The sequence below is a fragment of the Kogia breviceps genome, chromosome 1 (assembly GCF_026419965.1).
Source record: "Kogia breviceps isolate mKogBre1 chromosome 1, mKogBre1 haplotype 1, whole genome shotgun sequence".
Taxonomy (NCBI): domain Eukaryota; kingdom Metazoa; phylum Chordata; class Mammalia; order Artiodactyla; family Physeteridae; genus Kogia; species Kogia breviceps.
The window spans coordinates 193,088,918-193,111,482 of NC_081310.1; the positions used below are offsets into that span (position 1 = coordinate 193,088,918).

Sequence of the window (22,565 nt, forward strand, 5' to 3'; positions counted from 1 at the left end):
ACAGCCAGGGGGCCAGGGCAGCTAGGCCAGGGTGGGTGAAGGTGAGGGAGAGGCTGAGGGCGCTAGGAGACAGAAACGGAAGCACCTTATCCTGAAAGTCTGCATCGTGCAGAGCTGTCCACACGCGTTACTGTCTCTCATTCCTCATTCCAGTGCTGTGAGGTCGGTGCTATTATTATTCCCAAGTCACAGATGAGAAAACTGAGCCTCAGAGGTCTCCTCACCTCCAGCTCTGTGCTCCATCCCCGCCCCAGGAAGACCAGGTCTCAACCCTCCCTGCCCTGGGCCCACCCCAGAGGCCCTCCCTCCCCCACTCAGGCACTTCTTCTACTATGGGAGGTAATTAGCTTCTCTGTGCCTCAGTTTCCTCATCTGTAAAGTGGTGGTGTGGCCTGGTTGGGGCTCTAAGCCCGTTCCAGCTCTGGCTTCTTAAGGATGGGCATCAAAAAGCTCAGCCCCCTCCCAAGACCTCAGGAGGATGGGGTGGGTGGGTGGCCCACCCACATGAGAGGTGGAAAAACTGAATGACCTAGGAGGTAGGGGGCTGGGGTGCGAGGCAAGGCTGAGGGTGGGTGTGGGGCGGGACTCCTCTGCCCCTCAAACGCTCTCCGAGGGTGAGGTCGACCTGAGCAGGTATATCCTGGGAGGAGGGGGGCTGGAGATGTCCACCCTCCTCGGTGTACGGACACCTGGCCTCACAGGAGGAGCACTGGACTCAGTTCAGAGGATCCGGATGCATATGCTGGTCCTAGGGGACTTGGGGACATCACTTACTCTCTGAGCCTCAACACCGTCACCCGTAAAATAGTGACACAACGCCTTGCCCAGCCTCCTCCTCTTCGGGTCATTGTAGGCGCAAAGGCGGAGGGGGGGGGGTGGATCTTAACTTGGGTCCGTCATCTTCTCCCAGACTCCCAGGGGACCCGGGGTGGGGGGCTCTAAGGGTCTGCAAAGGCCCTGACACACATGTGGACTTGTGTCGGGTGGAATATTAGAACTGGGCTCTCTCTGCCTTGGTTTCAGCTAAGAACAGGCAAGGCGAGGACCAGTTGCTGGGAGCAGGTGGCCCAGTTTTGGCGAGGTGCTAGGTGGCCCATGCAGGCCTTGCGATGGAGGGGGTTTCCCTCCCTCCTCGAGAGCAAGTCTGGGAAAGCTGTGACCTGTGACCCTTGGAGTTGTGGAGTCACCCTCAGGCTGACCGCAGGCCCAGTCCTCAAGAAGCCCAAGGTCAGGAGACGGCAATAGGCCAGCTGCAGGGACAATGGAATGGGCCTCCTTAAGACAGAGGGAGGAGGGGACGCCTGCAGGTCAGATGTGGGCTTTCTAGGGTGGTGGCCTTGGGTGGTCTCCAAGGGACTTGACTCAAGCGGAACACCTGGAGGGGGGAGGGGACCCAAAAAGAAAGAGTCTGGGTGAGTGACCAAAACCCAGCAGCCAGGGGTCCATCAAGCGGCCAGAGGACACAGTGTCCAGGATAAGGGACAGGGAGGTGGCTGTGAGTCCCTGAAAGAAGGTGAGCCTCCGAGGCCGGCAGGGGGCAAAGCCAGAGCAGGACCAGACTTACCTGGTGGGGTCAGGCATGAATTGTCCCCGCCCTCTACTCCCCACTCTCACCCTGGAGGACCAGAAACCACAGCTAGCAGCCAGGGCAGGAGGAGAGAGACTAGGTCAAGGCGGGCACTGCACGGGGGCCCGCCCAGCGGGCTGCAGGGCCAGGCACCAGGCAAGACCCTCTGACCGTGGAGTCTGAGTCAGCGCACTTTCTCGGGGAATTGGGCAACCCCGCGCCAGCTGACTTCCTGACTCCCTGCTCCCCGAGCAGGACCCTGCGTGCACCCCAAGGTGGGGGCCCTCACTCCCTTCTCCTATTTATAAATAGACTGCGAGAGGGGAAGGCAAAGAAGGACAGGCCTGGGCAGGAGGAGGAAGAGGCTGCCACCCAGACAGTGTCCTCTGAAAGCGCCAAAGCTGTGGAATCCTCTGCCTTTCCTGCCAGCACTGACGAAGCACCGTGGGGGTCTCCAGGGCTTTTTGATTTTCTGGAGACCCCCCCGCCCCCCACTTAGATTGCCAGTACCCTTGGGAAGGGGTCCCACTCCCAGCCTCCCCCAGGAGCACCCCTGGGCAGGGTGAGAGCAGGAAGGGGACGTCGGGGGAAGAAGGCCACGGGGGGAAGCTTCAGGCTTGAGGAGTACACACGCCCCACAAAACTTCTCTTTTCACTAAGTGGGAGAGACAGAGACTGCTCAGACCCAGGAGGGGCACCTGTGGTGTGCAGACAGTGCCGAGAACGCTCACACGCATTCTCTTGTCTTATCTCTGCACCGACACAATGAGGTCAGCATCACCCCATTTTACAGATGCAGAAACAGAGGCTTCCGGAGGTTCGATACCATGTCCGGGGCCACGTAGCCAGCAAGCGGCAGAACTAGTCCCAGCTACAACTCCCTCGGTGTCCTCAGACAGTCTTATACCCCGTGATCTTCTCTTGCTCCCTCATTTCACAGAGGAGAGGCCCAGAGAGGGAGAGTGACTCCCCGGAGAACACACAGTGAGCCAGGTGTGGGCGGGTTCAATGACTCTCCCAGGCAAAAGGGTCTCCAGGATGCCAGGGACAGACACAGCAGCCGTGGAGCAGAGCAGAGGCGTCTGCCCAAGGACCCAGGGAGGGAAACTGGCTTCAATCAATAGAGAAACCACATCATTTCCCTGGCAGGTCCCTGGGGCCCTGGCATACGGTGAGAGACAGCAGAACCACTTGGGCTTCAATCTTAGGGGGTTCTCGGGAGTCCCGCAGACTTCGGGGTGCAGCTGACACGGCGATGACGCCAGAGCCAAGCAGTGGAGGCTCATCTGCCATCACGGAGAGAAGCGGCATCTACGTCAGGAGGACCGACCACATCACAGGCGGCGGCCAAGGGTGACACATCCCACTCCCGGCCTGCTGCCTGTGATGTCGCTTTAGAAGTGAGCTGGGGGAGGACAGGAAGCCCGGGCTGGTATCCGGTTCTTGGGGTCAGGCTTTGTGCTAAGCACCGGGGTACAAAGATACCGGGGTGTGGTTCTTGCCCTCAAGGAACCCTCGGTCTAGTTGCAGAAAACACCCCAACCCTTTCCATCCCCTCCCAACACACACACCCCAGGCCCAGCCACCACCTACAACCTCCTCACTCTTGGTCCCCAGGCTTCCCAGGCAGACCTGAAGCCGCCTTCCTACACCAAGTCTGTCCAGAGCTCAGCGTCCTCAGCCCGGGGCCCGGGGGCCGCTGCCTGGGCCCTGCCAGCACCTGACACTCAGTCTTCACCTCGCCCTGCGTCACCCCTCTGCCCAAACACCCTGCCCTCCCCTCTTGCAGGGCTAACTCTTCGGCTTCCTTCAAGAGTCCTCTCCGCTAGCATCTCAAGGAAACCTTCTCCGGGCCCGCACATGGGGTCAGAGGTGCCCCCTGAGGGCTCCGGCGACAACCCGGGTATATCTCTCTAATTCACAGACCACCTTTTGGTTAATCGTTTGCTTCCCTGTGTCTCCCCGTCTGCACCCTCTACGTGAGCTCTGAACCAGCCACCCGGGTTTCGGTCCCAGCTCCACCACTCACCAGCCTCAGTTTTGCCATCTCTGAAACGGGGACAAAAGCAGTGCCCACCTCACGGGGCTGTTATGATTCACTGGGCCAAGGCGTGTGGGGTGCTCAGCGCCATGCCCAGCAGCAGCAAGGGCTGAGCGTTAGTCGTTGGGTTTTTATTACTCATGGCTCTACACCCAGCCCAGCGCACAGCCCACAGCGGGTACCTAATAGATGCTGAATTGTTTAACAGAAGCAAAAGGTTTCATTTCCAATTAGTTGAAATGAGCTGGGGCTAGCAGGAGAACTGGGCAGGAAATGGGCTTATAGAGAGACAGGGTGGCGTCCCCAGAATAGCAGAGCCCCTCATGGCCACTGCAACCACCGTGACTTCTGGGTGGTAGTTTAAGCACAGAGTTCGGGAGGGGCTGTCTGGTGTGGAATCTTGGCTCTGCCTCTAGTGAGCTGAGAGCCTGAGCCCAAAGCTTAACCTCTGCGCCTCGAATGCTTCTCCTATCAAATGGGGATGATAATGGTACACCTTTCCCAGGTGGCCTTGAGGACAGAAGGCACTCGGGGCATGTAATGCCTTAGACCCATGCCTGGCACCCACGAAGCACCCCCTGGACGTCAGTCCTCGCTCGGTGTTTGCTGCGCTCTCCCAGACCCCAAAGGGAAGTGACAGAGGGGGGCCCTTTTATCCCCACCTCACCACTGAGAGGAAAACCAAAGCCCAGGGAGAAGGTCCCAAGGTCCTGGCAGCAGAGGCAGGCAGGCCCCCGGGAATCCTGCCCCTCTGCCCATGGGGGGCTCATCACATTTCATGCCTGAGATGCAAAGGTCAGCCCTGCCCAGCCTCATGTCCACTCCAGCAGCGGCCAGGGTGAGCGAAGCCGGGTTCACCCTGGGACTGACCACGAGAACTCCAGGAACACACGAGGGTGACACTGTCCACGGTCAGGTCGCAGGGACAGGGCTGAGGCCACAGGCGCCTCATGTTGCAGGATGGGGTGGAGAGGGACGGCTCCCCTTTCTCTCGAGTGTCTCTGTCCCCACCCTAGGTCTTTGGTCCAGCCCAAAGCCCACCTCCTCCTCCCTGAAGGCTTTGATCCTTCCTTCCTGTTCTGCTACTAACCTCTCAGCCCGGAACTCTCACCTAAACTATTGCAACATTCTATCCACCTCATCTATCCTTCCCACTGAGGCCCGAGTGATCTTCCTAATACACCCTCTGCTCTGGTCACTCCCTCACTCAAAAACTATCAGTGGCTCCCCGTTGCCTCAACTCCTGATACGAAGTGAGTGTGGTAGCCGAAAGCATGGTCACTGGAAAAAAGATGCCTGGCTTTGAATCCAGACTCCCCTCTTTTGGAGGGCAGCATCAAAGGAGTTTTGCTATTTTTTAAAAAATAAATGAGGCTAAAAACCTCAGTCTTCTCATCTGCAGAATGGAACTGATAAGAGTATATACCTCATGGGGCTGTTGTGAGGATTAAATGAGATAACACATGAAAAGTGCTTAGTAAACACTCCAAAAATTACAGTTGGGGGCTTCCCTGGTGGCTCAGTGGTTGAGAATCTGCCTGCCAATGCAGGACACACGGGTTCAAGCCCTGGTCTGGGAAGATCCCACATGCCGCGGAGCAACTAGGTCCATGAGCCACAACTACTGAGCCTGCGCGTCTGGAGCCTGTGCTCCGCAACTAGAGAGGCCGCGACAGTGAGAGGCCCGTGCACCGCGATGAAGAGTGGCCCCCACTCGCCGCAACTAGAGAAAGCCCTCGCACAGAAACGAGGACCCAACACAGCCAAAAATAAATAAATAAAATACTGAATACATAACTACTTTAAAAAAAATCACAGTTGCTACAATGTTTTAATTTAATTTTTAAATTTTTTACTACTTCCAGAAACGGGTCCTAAACAGCCTATAGCCTCAAGTGCCATCGCCACCCCTAACAGGCCTGCTGCTCCAGCTAGGATGGTCTAGCTACTATCCTCTGCTATTCCGACTCCTGGTATCCACTCAGCCCAATCCTGACCACCCTCCAGGGCTCAGCTTTTAAAAAGATCCTTGTGTGGTCACTGCAGGAAGAGGCATGTGGGGGGACAGAGTCAGGAAGGTGTCAGAAGATGTGTGGGGTGACCAAGGGGCCCGGCCAGGAAGACAGTGAAGCCATGGGGTGTTGGGGGAGGGGAGGGAGGACGGAGAATCATGCCATGAGGTGGGGGAGGGGCTCGAGAGAGCTAGGAGGACAGGACAGGAAGGAGCAGAATTGGGGGCTTTTGAATGCAGAGCCGGAGGTGACAGGCTCACCCGGGACAAGCTGAACCTGGAGCCTGTGCGCATGGCAGACAGAAGCGGGGCTCTGGGTCAGCAAGAGGGAGGACACGGAGGGGTGCCCAGGATGCTGGCGGCCGTCCCGGTAACTACAGCCAAGTGCTGGGAGCCCTTCCCTAAGAGTCACTGTCAAGTCCAGACCTGGGCCTTGAGCTGGAGACCCACAGAGGCCGGAGCTGCAGGCCACCTCCTGCCCAAAGTCACTGACCCCCTCTATCCCCTTCCCCCTCCCCCTTGTCTAACACTCAGGCTGGGCCAGGTCTCTGCTGAGCTCCACTTCCAGCTGGGCCTGCTGAGGGTCAGAGAGGAGAAGGGAACGGGCCAAGCCCTCCCGAGCTGGAGGTTGAGCCAGGGCTGGGCCCAGGACCCCCACTCCCAGCCCCGCGCACTTGTCCCTTCCACAGCCTCTGGCATCTCTCCCGAATGGCACCGGAGAAGGCTCTCCACGGACAGGCCGGCGGATGCCCATCCCGAGCCCCCTGCCCCCAATCCCTCCCCGTGCTGCTCTCACCCTCAGGCCCGCTCAGTTCCCACTGCCGCCCGGTGGAAACAGACAGGTGGGCCCCTGTCTGGACAGCAGAGGAAAACAAAAGCCTCGGGGGATTTCCTCCAGTCAAAGCACTGCATCAACCCGGGGTCCCAGCTCCCAAGTCAGAGGCAGAGCAGTGGTTTGCTGGCCAAAGGGGTCCAGCCGTGTCCCTCGACGTCACCCCGCACTGCCAGGTGTCCCCACGCGTCCCCACTCAGTATCTGCTACCAAGAACGGGAGGGCGGCTGGCCGGCCGGGGGCCTGATGGGCTCTGCAGCCTTGCGAGCCGGCTAACAGGTCTTGTTCTAGCAACAAAGTGGATAGTCTTGCGATCCTCAGCCTCCGCAGGTGACACCTGAGATGCAGCCTGTTCCAGCCTCTCCTCTTCTGCAAAGAGGACATGGAGGCTGAGAGCTAGGGCGGTGTGTCACGGTCAACAGGCCACCAGGGCAGAGACAGACCAGACCTGGAGTCTGGGGTCCCCTGGACAGCTGCCCTGCCCCCCGACTCCCCCCAGCATTGCTCACAGCTGGGGCAGATGGAAATCGACTCCTTCAAACCCCCGTCGGTGAACAGACACTCTCTCTTTCTGGGCTCGTACCTCGAGTGCCCCAAACCACAGTGATGTCACCACCACCTGTGACCTCATGACATGACACGATGGAAAATGACCGTGGGCCCCAGAGTCCCAGCCCCACAGTCAACATCTCAGCGGAGGGGCACAAACACCCAAAGCCCTGGGACTCAGAACCAGGGGGACAGCTGTGAGTCCATCACAGGTGACAAAGCCTTCTTCGAGGAACCCCCCACCCTCCGCACTCAAGGCTTCCCCGAACCTGTGGGATCCCAGGCGGCAGGCCCCGCAGTGATGCCCACAGCACGGACTTTCCCGTGGTTTGGTGCCCCAAAGGGTCTGGCTTCTGAACTTTAAGAGGGGCTAATTGGGTAGTAAGGGGCAGGGAGGCGGGAACCCGTGAAGCCTGTTCCGCCTGAGGGTTGTGCATCTTGTCTCGGATGCAAGCTAACCAGCAGCCAGGAATTCTGGAAGCTACCGCGGCCTGAGTCAAGGAAATCATTCCAGCTAAAACCAGTGGGACTGAGGTCAGCAAGAAGAGAGACAGGGAATCAAAGATATTAATGGTGGGGAGTGGTGGACTCTCCTTCCTGGGAAAACTCTTAGACCCCCCTCGCCCCCAGTCTGTGGCCTCCATCAAGCACAGGCAACCCTGATACTTCCCCAGCATTCCAAGAGAATGTCAGGATCAGTGCTGTTAGGTTTTATAGATGGGGGTGCTTAGGCCCAGAGAGGTTAAGTAACCCGAGCGAGGTCACACAGTGAGCGGGTGACCACAGTGTACAGATGGGAACTCTGGTCTCTTGGGCCCCAGGCCAATGCTCCTTCCTCAGGGTCCTGCTGTCTCGGAAATCACTTGGAGGCTGGGGGATGGACAGCATGACCTCAGAAGAGGCTTGATAAAGCTTCCCCTTTTCAGGGTTACAGGTAAATACAACCTGCTGGATCACGGAGGTCACAGATGGAAGAGATTTTAAAGACAGCCTGGAATCAGCCCATGCCCATCTTGCAGGTGGGAAAGTCGAGGCCTTCTGCATCCCCTTCACGGAGAGGTCATGAGACTCCTCTATTCTATGCCACATGTGCCCCTTGCTCACCCTCAAATGAGATCTAGCACCTGTCACTCACTGAAAGGAGTTGGGAGGGGGAGGGGAAGATTTCCTGACCCCGCGGCCTGTGCCACATGCCAGGCTCCTAAGGCCAGGCAGTTGGGTAGGTGGTGTGAGAGGCCCTAGGAAGCGGGCTCTGGAGCAGGAAGCACAGCCAGGAGAAGGCGGGCAGGAGGGAAACGCTTCTCAGGGGTGTTGGGCAGGAGCTCTGCACAAATGGAGGTCTGCCACCCCTACCTCGGAGCCCTGTGGCTCAGAGACAGGGAATCTGACTCCACGGTGACTCCCAGGCCCTGTGAAGCCACAGATGCTCAAATAGCCACCAAGGGGCTGCACAGCATATAAAGCACTTCTGACGACCAGCCAGTGAGGTGAAGGATCATTTCTATTTTACAGATGGGAACACAGAGGCAGGCTCCCAGAGATGGAAAGACTTGTCAAGGTCACACAGTATATAAACAGCAAAGTAAGAAGTGAGCCAAGGTCTGTCCACTTCCGAGGCCAGAGCGTTTCTTCTAAGTCATCAATATTGCTGCCCTGGGGCCTGGCGGGTGCCCGGAAGTGAGAGCCACAGCAACTCCACTTTGTTCCTGTTTCCCTTGGTAGCACCCTTCTCTCCACCGTAACCCCTGGCTTCCCTCGCTGCCTGCTTCTGGGCAAGTCACCTGCTTCCTGGGCTCCTGAGTCACTGCCAGTGGGTGGCCCTGTCACGAGCCGGGAGGGGGATGTGGGCGGGTGAGCACTTTGGGGAGAGCACCGCTAGCCTCAGCAGACTCAACACAGCAGAGGAAGAACCCAGAGAAATATCCCAGAGAGACTGAGACGACCTGGAGCCCAGCCCTGCACCACTGGCTTTCCAAACTCTTCTGTCTCATCCATAAAACAGGGTCATTATGGGGCTTCCCTGGTGGCGCAGTGGTTGAGAGTCCGCCTGCCGATGCAGGGGACGCGGGTTCGTGCCCCGGTCCGGGAAGATCCCACGTGCCGCGGAGCGGCTGGGCCCGTGAGCCGTGGCCGCTGAGCCTGTGCGTCTGGAGCCTGTGCTCCGCAACGGGAGAGGCCACAGCAGTGAGAGACCCGCGTACCGCAAAAACAAACAAACAAACAAAAAAACAGGGTCATTATGAAGGTCAGATGAAAATTTTCGGACATTAATTCAATATTTTTTAGCACCCACTACATGCCAGGCACCGTTCTAAGCCAATGGTTCTCAACTGAGGCAATTCCCCCCAGGGGACATTTTGCAGCATCTGGAGACAGTTTTAACTGTCACAACTGAAGGACAAGTGCTACTGGCATCTAGTGGGTTGAGGCCAGGGATGCTGCTAAACATCCTACAACTCTCAGGACAACTCCCACAGCGACCACATGGCCCGTGTGTCAAGAGAACTGAGAACAAGAAATCCTCTTCCAGGCTATGAACAAGTGAACAAGTCCCTGCCCTCACCATGCTTAACACTCTAGTAGAAAGACACAATGCAAGTGAAAGAAATATAATAGGCCATGAGTGTTACATAGGAAAACAAAGCAGGTCAGGGGAGCGAGAGTACCTGGTGGGGAGCTTTTATAGGTAGGATGGCCAGAGAAGGCATTCCTGAGAATTCATTTCAGCAAAAGGAAGTGCGGGAATGAGACCAGAAGGTATCAGCGGGAGGAGCATTCAAGGTAAAGGGGAAGCAAGTGCAAAGGCCCTGAGGCAGGGGGGTGTGTAGCATGTCTGATAAACAGAAAAGCAGCCCACATGGCATAAACCTGAGAACTAAGTTGCTGTGTAGAGCTGAATGAAACACACACACAAACACCCCACGGATGGCATCAAAACTCTCCCCCTCCAACCTTCTTGGCTACTCCTCCAGGAGCCACTAGGCCAAACCCAGGACCACAGTGAGGGCCACATCCTCAGTCAGCAAACAGGTTCCCCTCTGGCGTATCAGACAGGGGACAAAGAGACATCCCAGCACAGCAGGTACCCTGGATCACCCATCTCCACCAAAGGCTAATGTCCCCAGGCCAAGCTAGGAGTCCCCAACCTCTCCCCTAACTCGAGCTGGCCCCAGGCCCCTAGGTATCGAGGCCCCTCAGCCTCAGGCCAGCCCAGCAGGTAGAGATCCCCTCAGCCCCCTCCCAGCAACAACAGAAAGCCAGACAGCTGGAGCCCTGCCCATCCCCATTAGATGGCACCAAATGCTCACCTATCCTGCCAGCTGTACTGGCATTTGTTTGTTGAATGAATGGATGACTAGATGAATGAATGACGCATTCCACACCAGCCAGCAAATACAGCTTTTAAAGGAGGCAAAAACCCTGTAGGCAAAGTGATTCTGCCACACCTGCAGCAGCTCAGGTCTCCCTGGGGCTCTTTCTACAGCTTGATCTACTACATCGGACACAACTGAGTATCCACTGTGTGCCAGGGACCCGGGTGGGGGCAGAAGGGGGACACAGGCATGGGGAGGGTAGAGTAAGAAGAGCTTTGGAATCAGGCAGACCTGCATTCAAACCTCCCCACCCCCTACGCTCCAGTTCTATAATCCTGGGAAATGCCATAACTTCTCTGAGCCTCAGCTTCCACATCTTTAAATGGGACCGCCACCTTTTAAGAGTTGCTATAAGGAAGGTTTCAGCAAGATTCTGCAGTTAAATCCTAAGCAGGCTGCCTGGCATTTAGTAGGTAATCAAACAACAGGTGCTATTGTGGTGCTGATAATAAGGAGGAAGACCCCACAGTACCTGCCCTCAAGGAACTTTCCATCTATTGAGGTGGATAAAACACAACCACATTAAAAAGCAGAATGTAGTCTGTCCTAGAGAGGGATGAAGGGCTGGGAGTTCAAAGAGCAGAGGATCAAATCCAACTGGGAGGGACTCTGCTGGTAGCGCAGTGGTTAAGCAATCCTCCTGCCAATGCAGGGGACACGGGTTCGAGCCCTGGCCCGGGAGGATCCCACATGCCGCGAAGCAACTAAGCCCGTGTGCCACAACTACTAAGCCTGTGCCCTAGGGCCCAAGAGCCACAACTACTGAGCCCGCGTGCCACAACTACTGCAGCCCGCGTGCCTAGAGCCCACGCTCTGCAACAAGAGGAGCCACCACGATGAGAAGCCCACGCACCACAATGAAGAGTAGTCCCCGCTCGCCGCAACTAGAGAAAGCCCGCGCGCAGCAACGAAGACCCAATGCAGCCAAAAAAATAAATAAAATTTTTTTAAAATAAATTTTTTAAAAGTCCAACTGGGAGAGTGAGGAAAGGCTTTGGGGTATGGGGTGGGGGGAAACGTGCAAAAGACCCTGAAGGATGGGGGAAAGGGTGCACCATGGAGAGAGACAGCGTGGAGTACGAAGATACACAGTGGCCGTGTTTCATGGGCTACGGGGTATGATGCAGAGAGGTGGCAGGAAACACCCGGAGACCTCACTCGCTCTGGCCTGAGACACCTGGGGGAGTTTCTGCCTTGGCCACTGGGAGCCTTTTGCTTCCCAGGTAGGGAGAGAGGCACTCCAATTTGAGGAGGGTGCCACCAAGGAGGATCAGTGGGAGAGGGGGCAGGGGCCAGGGGACCAGCTAAAAGGCTCTGAAGACAATCCCGGAGGAGGGAACCTGAGCTGATACAGGAGCTGGTCACACGGGAGGGAAGTGAGAGACTCAGGAAAACCCCTCAAGCAACTCCAAGACTAGGGGCTGCTGTCCTGCAGAGAAGCCCTGTGCCTCCTCCCCGCAGGGGCTCGTATGTCCCCAGGTTCGCTGAGGCACAGTGATGCCCCTAGTCTTGGCACGCTGCCGTCAGGCTGGGGACCAGAGCCATCAGCACCCACACTCGGGTCTCAGACCTGGGACTCTCCTGACCTCCTCTGTTTACAGAACAACCTCTGGGGCAGCGCACCCAGGTGCCACCCTGGCACCAACTGTGAATGAGTCAATTCTGGTCTGACCACCTCCATCCTCTGCCCTTGAGAACTGGACTCTAAAGGTGTCTTTAGCCTAGGCCAGTGAGTCAGTCACCTCACATGAGTCAATGCCACCTCCCACCTTCCTCCCTGGTCAAGATATCCAGATGGGTCAGCACACACCCATCCATCAGGGTAAGATCACGAGGAAAGGATGAAGGCACACCTCCTCCCTAGCCAAGATGGGAAAGGAAGAGATGTCCCTTTTGAAGAGAGCCCCCCATGCCCTTCCATGAAACACAAGGAATTTGCTGAGCCTCCGTTTTCCTTCTCTGCAAAATGGGGCTATTCTTTTTAAAAATTTATTTATTTGTTTGTTTGTTTTTGGCTGCGTTGGGTCTTTGTTGCTGCATGCAGGCTTTCTCTAGTTGCAGTGAGCGGGGACTGCTCTTTGTTGCGGGATTCTCATTGCGGTGGCTTCCCTTGTTGTGGAGCACAGACTGTAGGCGAGCAGGCTTCAGTAGTTGTGGCACGCAGGCTCAGTAGTTGTGGCGCACGGGCTTAGTTGCTCCGCGGCATGTGGGATCTTCCCAGACCAGGGCTCGAACCCGTGTTCCCTGCATTGGCAGGCGGATTCTTAACCACTGTGCCACCAGGGAAGTCCAAAATGGGGCTATTCTGTCTTACCAGACCATGGAGACAGCCGCGAGAGGCAAAGGTGGAACAATCCTCTGTACACTCTCCCTTGCTATTGTGGTGGGTGCAGTTAGTGCTGAATAACAGCTCTGGAGTCTCTGCTCTCTCCATTTTCCTGGAGCCCCTTAGACATCATGTTTGTCTTGATAACCAGCCCAGAAGTCCTCCTTCACCCCTGTCGCCCAGAGCTCAGGCACAGATCCTTGGGGAGGTCAGCCCAGGGGAAACTGAGGGCACTGTCTCCCTCCCCATCACCCCAGAGTCCACAGACGGCAGGCTCTGAAGTGGCTACTGGACACTCTAGGTGGGTCCTGGGGAAGGGGTCTGGGCAAAGGGCACGGAAGACAGTCCACAGTCTGACTGTGCCCTTATTAGGTGCTTACTGCACAACTGGCCCTGTTCTTTTACACACGCAGCCCCAGTATTTCTAAGAAAGAGGAAAACCGTAGCCCAGAAGGGGAGGAAGTCTTCTGAAGAAGGTGCCGGGCATCGGTAGTGGGGACAGCGCCCCAGTACAGATTACCGTCTACCCCCACCCCCAAGTCACCCCGGAGAGGCCAGGGGTCGCAGGGATAACGGAAGTTGGGGTCCACAGTCTGGCTGGGATCTGCCCAGGGCCCGCTGGCCGGCCACCGATGGCGGAGGGACCAAGGTGCGACTCCGGGTCGCGGTGGCTAGAGTTTCGGCCCCGGGCGCACATGTGCCAAACCCGGGGTCCCCAGAGGGTCTCCAGCGGCGCGCGTCTGATCCGGTGTGGCGGGTGCGGCGCCTCCGTCGCCCCGAGCCCCGCACCCCTGCCACGGAGCCCCGGACGCCTCGGGGCGGGGGACGCGCGCCAGCCCGGGGGTGGATGGGATGGCGCCCCCGCCGCAGACAGGGCCGAGCGAGTCACCTACCTGGGCGGGCACGGCGCGCCCCGCGGCCCAGAGCTGCAGTCCGACGGCCAGCGCGGCCCAGAAGGCGGTGGGCACCATGGGTGCGGGCGGCTTGGCGGGCCCCTTAAGCCCTCGCGCCTCAGCTCCCGCGCCGCTGCCTCTGGCGCCTCCGACTGAAAGCGAAAGTCGGCGCGCTGCCGGAGAGAGGCCGAGGGGCGGGGCGGGGCGGGGCGTGGACACACCTCCTCCCCGCCCCCCACAGCCGGCTGCCCCGCCCCCAACCCCCCCTTCGCTCTCACCCCAGCTCTGCCAGCCCAGCGCTGGGTCCATACCTCCAGCGCCAGCCACTCCCAGCCTTCCGAGACCTTCCAGCCTCCTTCCAACGTCCCCTCCCCTTCGAGTCACCCTTCCCAGCGAGGCTGGTGGGGTGGGAGAGGGGGCAGGAGACCCGCATTGGGGTCGGGCTGCCACCAGGCTGGCGGCTGCCCCGAGGTTTTGTCTCTCGACCTGCCCTGCGTCCACCTACCCCTCCCACCTCCTGCAGGTTCCCTACTCCCTTGGCGGTGGGACACGAATTTGGGAAAACATCCCACACAACGGACACTAGCTCACAGGCATTCTAAATTATTCCCTCATTAGACTTTATCTGACTTTAGAGCCAGACCACCTGGGTCTGCATCTCTGCATTAACCTCACAGAGGTAGCTGAAGATTGAAAGTTATATAACACACATACTATAGTATATATTATATATGTATGTAAACTTACAAAGTAAGTATATAAGTAACTTAATAAGCTCTGTATACATATTAGCTGTAATTACTGTTATTCACTTGTTCATTTCTCCTTAAACATTCTTCACGCCCTCCTCAGAGTGAGCTGGAGCCTACCCTGACCTCCTTCTTGAGTCCCCTGTCCAGGTGGCTGACCAGTAAACAGAGGCTGGGACAGAAAGCTGTAGGAGCCCAGAGTGGGGCTGGCCCAGGCCAAGGGCCGTGAGGGCTGGTTCCCCTGGAGTTGACATCTGAGCACCCACTCCAGCTGCCAGCTGCACCCCCTGTGCTTTGAGTGCCAACCCTAATACCAGGGCCAGCCCTGCGGGACCAGAACATATTCCCCCAGCCCTGGGAGTCCTTGCCCCCAGCACACAGGGCGTTTCTGAGGGGCAGGGTGGGCAGGGTGGCAGGAGGGGAGGCTATTCCGTTCCCTCACTGCAGGCTGCCCCAAGCGAGGTCCGGGGACCCTTCCCCCCCCAATCCCCCCGGCTCGGGGCCACCAACCCCTGTGATGGAGACAGCAAGGATGACGCTTCTAGGTGCTGAGTGAGAAACTGGGAAGTGACCCTTGGCGGATGGAAAATCCCACCTCCTGATCAGGAGGCTGGGAAATTACCTGGTTTCCACACGTTTCTAAGACATGGGCCATGCTAAGGGCGAGGCTAGCACAGCCCACAACCTTAACTCTGCACAGAAGGTCAGACTCTAAAACTAGCATGAAGATTTCTTCCGGCCCTTACAAGTCTTGTCTGGGAGCAGTTTGGAGGAGTCCCTGATCCATAAGAGAGAGCCAAAGGCCAGGAGTGGGGTGTCACCTGGTGAAAACAGGAGCAAAGGGTTCTCCATGGATGCCCCCTACACACCTCAAACCCAGTGGGCCCCACTGACTCATTGCCTCCAATCGCTCCCCGTCCCAGGGGGCGGCACCACCACCACCCAAACGTGGGGATCCTCCTGGGATCCCACCTTCCATCCCAGCTCCACCAACTGGACTCCAAGAGGTGGGTGACAGCCAAGCCAACAGGAAAGCAAACCCTCTGTCTAGTGATTCTGTACAAGGTACTTAATACAGAGGAACTGCTTGTAAAGATGTTAGAGAAATTAAAAGAACAATTAGAGGAAAGGGAGACTAGTCTGGGATTAACAACTGCAAGAAGCCGCCACCACCTCTGGGGCCGGAAGTGGCGTTACCCAAGCCAGGAGCTGGGGCATCTGGGGGCATTTGGAACCGTGAAGGAGACAGAGCCACTGTCAGAGACACGCGTGAAGCAGAGAGGAAGAAAATATCCCGGCTTCTCCCTTCCTCCCACCCTACGATCTCCCACCGGTGCCTCCCATTGACCAAACCTAAGACAGGAGCCACTTAGCAAAGGGACCTGGGAAATGTCATTTGTTGGGGTCAGCCCACTGCAGTGGGGAGCGGGGGGACAAGATGGCAGGGCCTGGAGCTGAGCGCAGGCAGATAACAGGCGAGGGTCTAAGGAGAAACTCTCATTCCTTGTTACACTTGCTTGGGGGACCTATCTTTTCCCAGACTCTGCATGAAAATCCTGCACAGGTCCTGGAGCTTTTCCAGGCACTCTCAGGCAAGAAACAACCTTCTGGTCTACCAGATGAGAGTCCAGTGCTGCCCTGGGAACTCAATAGAGCTGCAGTCTTTTCTCCAGGGTGGAGTTTCTCCCCTTCTCCAGCTGAAGCCAGGCTGGATCCTGCCTGGGTGTGGGAGGACTCGGTGACTCCTCTCTTGACCTGCTGCTGAGTGTGGTTGGGGAGAGGGTTTTGGAAGCAAAGGGCACAGTGCTTCATGGCAGCTAGAGCTGTCACCCCCCCCACACACACACACACACACACTGGGGCCTCTGGGAGGCAGTTTCTGGCTCATTCTCTCTCGGGGCACTTTTGCAGGTGTCTAGGAGACCTTCTTGCTGATTCCTCTGACCATGGCTCCCCAGCACCAGGGATACCTGAGCCTCCTGCTGGCCATAGCTTACCATATCCCCCTTGAACCCTACATGAGTGGTGGTCCTCCAGGCTCCTCCTGCCCCAGGCTCCTCCCCATAGGAAGCACTATGGGTCAGAGATGACCCAAGGCCGGCTTCCTCCCCGGAGCCCACGGTTGCCCTTCACCCTACACCTGGAGCAGCCCGGCTCACACCCATGCACCCTGTCTCGCTTCAGCTCTGCCGCCTCAGGCCCATCCAGCCACAGGCTCCAACTCACATCACGACCTTTCTGGAGCGCCTGCTGGGGGCCAGCCCTGGGGTGCTGGGCTCTCAGTAGTGCACAAGCACTTGAGAGTCTCGCATCCGTCTTGTGGTCTCTAAACGCCTGCGATGTCAAGCCAGGGGATTCAGACACATAATCAAAGAGCTCTGCTCATCTGGCTGCCTCTCACTGCTGGACTGTGTGGTCCTCAAGGGCAGATGGACTTGGCCACGGTCCCCTCCTTTTCCCTGCTGACAAGGTGATACCCAGAGTCGGGGCTCAGTAGGGTGGAAGTGGATAAGGACTGCATACAGGACGAGTGGACACAGGAGGCAAGAAAGGGGAGAGGAAGTGAGTGAGCGAACGAAGGGCTGAGTGCATGTCAGGCTCAAGGCCCCAGAATCCAGTCCAGCTCAATCACTCCTGTGATATCTGGATGGTGCCCCGGAAAGGAATTCTGGCAGAATTCTGAAAGAGCATAGAAGCAGAGGCCGTCTCCAGCAGCACCTCCACGAGAGTCTATCCACAAAAGCAACATCTTGAAGCTGGCGGCGAAAGCAGAGATTAGGAGCAAAGCAGTACCCGCATTCTACGAATGTGATATCTGGATGGTGCCCCGGAAAGGAATTCTGGCACTTGTACTCCTAAAGTGAGCTTAGCTGAACAAAGTTTCTCCCCACAGTGGCGAGCAGAAACATTGCTAGTGGGCAGTGAGCCACCCAATACACCGGCGCAGTGCTACCACCCACTTCTCCCAGAGAACAGACACTTCCCATTCCGTGCGTGCCCTCTTCGAATGGAAAGGGTACTTTACTGTCTGAGAAGCACAGTCATGGTCCACAGAGCTGCAGGAGTGCCATCTCCAAAGTGAATGGGAAGCTGCCCTCCCTCGAGTGGGTAAAGGCCCAACACCAGCCGTGAAGGCATTTCCCTGTGTGCAAGAGAAGAACAGAGAACGGACGTTTTCCCTTCAGGAAAAGGGCTCTCTGTTTCTCCAAAGAAAGACAAGCTCTCACAGGTAAGTGAGCACTGGAGAGAGGCAGAGGGCTGTACTTGGCAGAGGCTACGGTAAGAGGTTCCTCAAAGCAGCCTTCTCAAAGAGCATAGAAGCAGAGGCCGTCTCCAGCGGCATCTCCACCAGAGTCTATCCACAAAAGGAACACCTTGAAGCTGGCTGCGAATGCACACCTTCGAGGAAAGCAGTACCCGCATGATACGAATGTGATATCTGGATGGTACCCTATGCACTCTGCCAGGTCTCCCAGGCCACGCATCTCTTAGACCCCTAGTCCCATGACGCAGAAAAATCCCACTTGCTCCTCGGTAATGGGTAGCAGGCAGGCTTCCAGCGCACAGGACCACGGCCCTCTGGTCCCCAACTCAGGGGCTGCATGTGCAGTTATCTGAACGCTGGGGCTCCCTGGAGGCTTTCCTCACTTCCCAGTGCAGCCCGTAGCCCCCAGCCATCTCGCACACACCACGCCAGCAAGCTGATGCCCGTGCTTTACAAACTGGTGTAGACGAGAGCTCAGCCGCGGCAGGCGTCGTGCACAAGAACAGCCAGCCTGTCCACCGATATTTACCGAGCACCTACTATGTGCTGGGTGTTCTAGTGAACCGTTTGGAGGAATGGCTCTCCAGCATCAGCCAGCATCAGAATCATCTGGAAGTCTTGTTCAACATGCAGATTCCTGAGCCCCACTCCCACGTCTGTTGAGGGCCTGACAATCTGGCTTTTTAATGAGCCCCCAGGTGACTGACAGACACCTTTTGGGAAGCAGGGTTTAGCTGCAACAGGTGCTGTGGCTGAGGGTGGTTCGGAAGGCATTGCTGTGGTCGCACTGGGAGGGGGAGTTGACACTGCGGGGGAGGTCTCAGAACCCGCCATCAAATCTTGTGACCTGGTCTCCAGGAGTTCCAGTGGGATCCTGTCTTGGGCAGCAGGACCCCCTCCCCAGCCCCACCCAGTCTGGGCCACAGCCTGAGCAAGCAACCTTCTCTCTCATCCCACTGTCCTGCTTGTCTCAGCGCCCTGGTTGCTCTGGGTCAGCCCCTTGATGACTCATGTCCCCAAATCTCAAAAAGGAAGTAGCGCTGGGGCGAGCCACAGCTCTGCACCCGTCTCCTTCATCCGTCGAGGCCTCCCACCTGCCCTCCTGCCTACCCCAGGGCCATGTCTTGGGCTGAGCTGGCCATACCAAGCTGGGGGCAGGGGGTGCTGGACCAGGAAATACTCCCCAGCTCCCGTCCCCATTTCCTTCCAAAGAAGGGGAGGGCAGCTCTCCCTCCCCACAACCCTCAAAGAGGACCTCAGGCAATTTGGGGAAGGTTGCCAAGAGAGCCTCCAGGCCTCCTCCTCCCTCCACTCCACTGAAACCTTCCTGTTCTGGGTTGTCTCTTCCCAGGAACCAATCCCCAAACCTGTCCCAAAGCTTCTGAAGACCCTTAGTTTCTAAGCCCAGCAGGTGGGCCCAGCTCAGACTCAGGGGAGTTCCCATACTAGCCCCCTCCCTGTGTGAGGGCCTAGAACATCTAGAACATGAGGGCGCTGGATTAGATCAGGGAAGGCAGGCTGCTTTCAGCCTAAACGCTAACCCTGCTTGGTGGTAGCTGCCTGGGGCTTCATGTTGAAAAGGATTCTGAGCCTGTGTGTGGCCTCTGCAAGAAAGGATGCTTAACCAAGTAGCCAGGTGTGTGCTGGGTGGGGAAGGAGGCAGCCACAGCAGACCACCTGGCCTCTGCTGTCTCTGGACTAGGTCCAAGTGCCCCTCCTGTCCTGACGTTCAAGGATTCTGACGTCCATGAGATGTGGGGGGATGGGGATGGAGCTGGGCTGGGCTTGATTCTAAACTGCTGCCTTTAAGAGTACAGAGGGGGGACTTCCCTGGTGGTCCAGTTTAAGAATCCGCCTTCCAATGCAGGAGACGCAAGTTCCATCCCTGGTTGGGGAGCTAAGATCCCACATGCCGCGGGGCAACTAAAGCCAGTGTGCCACAACTACTGAGCCCGTGCGCCGCAACTAGAGAGCCCGCATGCCGCAACTACAGAGCCCACATGCTCTGGAGCCCGCACGCCGCAACGAAGAGCCCACGCGCTGCAGCTAAGACCCGACTAAGCCAAAAAAAAACCCAAAAAAACAAAACGGTACAGAGGGGACATATCTGTCCTGCAGGAATGACCACCTTTGATCCCATTCAGGGGCTTCCACGAGGGGTAGTTCCCCATTTCATCCTACTGCAAACCACGCTGCTGCACTTTACACCCATCTGCTTTTTAACCTGACATTGTCCTTGTCTCCGTTTTTTTTTAATTAAAAAAAATCCAAATCATAATATAAGAAACACCCATATTCCCACTACCCAGAATTGACCAATGTTAACAACTGGGGCCGCCCTCCTTCCTCTCTGACCTTCTATCTTATCACTTGACACCTCTGTTCTGCTTGGTCCTGAACAGGCAAAGCACCTGGATCACCCGTCCTCCAGACACCTGTGTGACTCCCCCCCCTCTTTGGTCCAGTCTACTCAAACGCCGCCTCCTCAGAGATGCTTCTCTGACCCTCCTAACTAAAGTTACTTTGCTTCATAGCAGCTAGTATAAGTTCTCTATTTGTTTACTGTCTCTCTCTCCCATGATGGCAGGAACCTTGTCTGTTCTGTTCTCTGCTGTGTCCCCAACACCTAGAAAGCAGCACCGGCACTGATTCGATTTTTTTTAATAGTAGGCTCTCAGTAAATTTTTGTTGAATTATTTTTTTGCTTCAAATTCTTCTCTAATTAAAATCAAAGTCCTTCTTGACCCCCAGCCCCTCGTCTAGTCCCTTGTCTTTCCCTCCAAAGGCAACTATTCCTCTGGGTCCGCCATGTTTCTCTCAAATCCATTTTCTGCCTTTACATGGAAAGGAACGACAGGGAGTATTATTATACGTGTGCTTCTGTGTTTATATCAACATACCAGGCACGCTCTCCTGCCCCCTGGTTTTCCCCCCCCCCACCCCTCGGCTGTGTTTCTGAGAACTTTCCGTGTTGTTGAGTTCAGACCTGGTCCTGCCCCGCATGCCTGTCCTCCACTCCCCCCACCCCCTCGCCCTCCCCACCCCCCCGCTTCTGTTTACCTGCTGCCCTGCAAATTGACTGTCAGGTGTTTGCACTCCTGGCCCCATGCACATTCTGGCCCCGGTGTCCTGAAGCACGGGATTGAGAGCTTCTCTAGGTCATAAACCTAGAAAGTAGCACTGCCAGGCTGTGGGGTTTACACATTTTCATTTTCACTTGGTCCTGCCAAATTCCTCTCCCAAGGGGCTGTACCTGTTCACACTCCCAGCGGTATGTGAGGAGTCTCCCTCCCGGGTGCCCACATCTGCAAGGACATTTGATCTTGTCAGCGGGTTTCTTTTGATAGCCCTTTATATTTTCAAAGGGCTTTCAATTCTCCTACCTCTTTCCGGCCTCACCAAGGTCCTGCCATATTCCTTTCCTCTGAAGGATGAGTCTCCCCTCCCCCAACTCCCAACCCCCAGTCCCTCACCCCTCCACCCCTACCTTCATACCTACCCACCCCACCCTCCAAACCCCGCTCTCACTGACTCTCCTTCAGGCCCTGGAAGAGCCGAGAAGCAGCTGGTCCTTACTTTGTAGGTAAAGCCTCAAAGACAAGGAATGTCTGCTGGACACACTCTGGCCTCAGTTTCCCTGCCTCGCCTTGAGTTCTCCACCCCATTACAAACTGGGCCACTCCCAGCCTGGGCAGGTACCCAACCCCCTCTACTAGTCCCTCCTCCAGCCCCTCCCCCCTTTGGGTAAGTGATTCCTAGCTATTTTATAATTTGGTCGCTGGTGTGAACGGAATCTTTTTTTGCATAACTTCTCTTGCTCTCAGGTACTTCGGGTTCAGTGAATCATACTCCTCAGATCTTGCCTCAAAAGGCTCCTCTCTTGCTTTATTTTCCCCCCAATCCCTGCTCCCCGCCCCCACCCCCCATAAACTCAATCCATGTGTCCTTGTAAAGCACATGGTGGTATCTGTGGGTGTTCGCATTTCTCTGAAGTGGGACTGCCAGATCTTGGAGTCATTGTGTACCTATTGCACCAGCATTGCCAGTAATTTCTCCAGCACCGCAACGCCAGCCACGCTCCTTCCCACCAGCTTGGTCACAGGGTTCCCCTTTCTTCACACTCTCCCCAAAACTCACCATTAGCCAACATTCTGATTTTGGCCAATTTGATGGGTATGGAGTGGAGCCCGCCATTGTCTCATTTGCATTTCTCTGAATATTCGTGGGTTTGAGCACCTCTTCATTACTTAGTCATTTGGGTTTCCCCTTCTGTGAACTGCCTATTCATATCCTTCGACCATATTTCTATTATTTCCTGTCTTTTTCTTGTAGCTTTGCAATAATTCCTTGTATATTCTACATATTAATTCCTTGTCATTTTTAGGTATCACAAACACTTCCCCATTTTGTCATCTGTCTGGTACCTTGGTTTATAGTGTTCTTTGTTGACTCAAAAACAGAAAAAAAACCCTTTAATTTTAATGTAATTCAAATCCATAAATTTTTTGCCATTTTGTTCTTAGCCAAAAGGTCCTTCCTTACAGTGGGATGTAAAAACATTTTCCTATATTTCCTTTCATTAGCTTTATGATTTTACATCTCACGTCTAGGTTGCTCCGGACACGCAGGCTCAGCGGCCACGGCTCACGGGCTCAGCCGCTCCGCAGCATGTGGGATCTTCCCGGACCGGGGCACGAACCTGTGTCCCCTGCATCAGCAGGTGGATTCTCAACCACTGCGCCACCAGGGAAGCCCACGTCTAGGTTTTTAATACAACTGAATTATATGTGGTATATCAGATCTAGAGACCCAACCTCATTTTTCTCCACAGAGGGAGTCAGTCTTTCCTATACCATTGGCAAAATAGTCCATCCTTTAATCGCTGATCATAATTACATGGGTCTGTCGCTGAACGATTCCTTCTGTCCCATTCATTCTTGTTCCTAGGTTACTTCCAC

The 22,565-nt window shown here is 56.2% G+C and overlaps 1 protein-coding gene across 2 annotated transcripts in view; it reads right to left on the reverse strand.

Annotated features, from left to right (window-relative positions):
- The window catches only part of TNFRSF1B (TNF receptor superfamily member 1B), a 36,503-nt gene extending 22,736 nt beyond the window's left edge, over nucleotides 1–13,767 (reverse strand). Inside the window, exon 1 of one of the 2 annotated variants that reach the window (XM_059064643.2) lies at nucleotides 13,594–13,767. In XM_059064643.2, the coding sequence (XP_058920626.1) occupies nucleotides 13,594–13,671 (78 nt within the window). In that variant the 5' untranslated portion in view covers nucleotides 13,672–13,767. The remainder of the gene's footprint in view (nucleotides 1–13,593) is intronic. The other variant, XM_059064648.2, reaches the window with a different exon arrangement.
- Nucleotides 13,768–22,565: the final 8,798 nt, after the last annotated feature.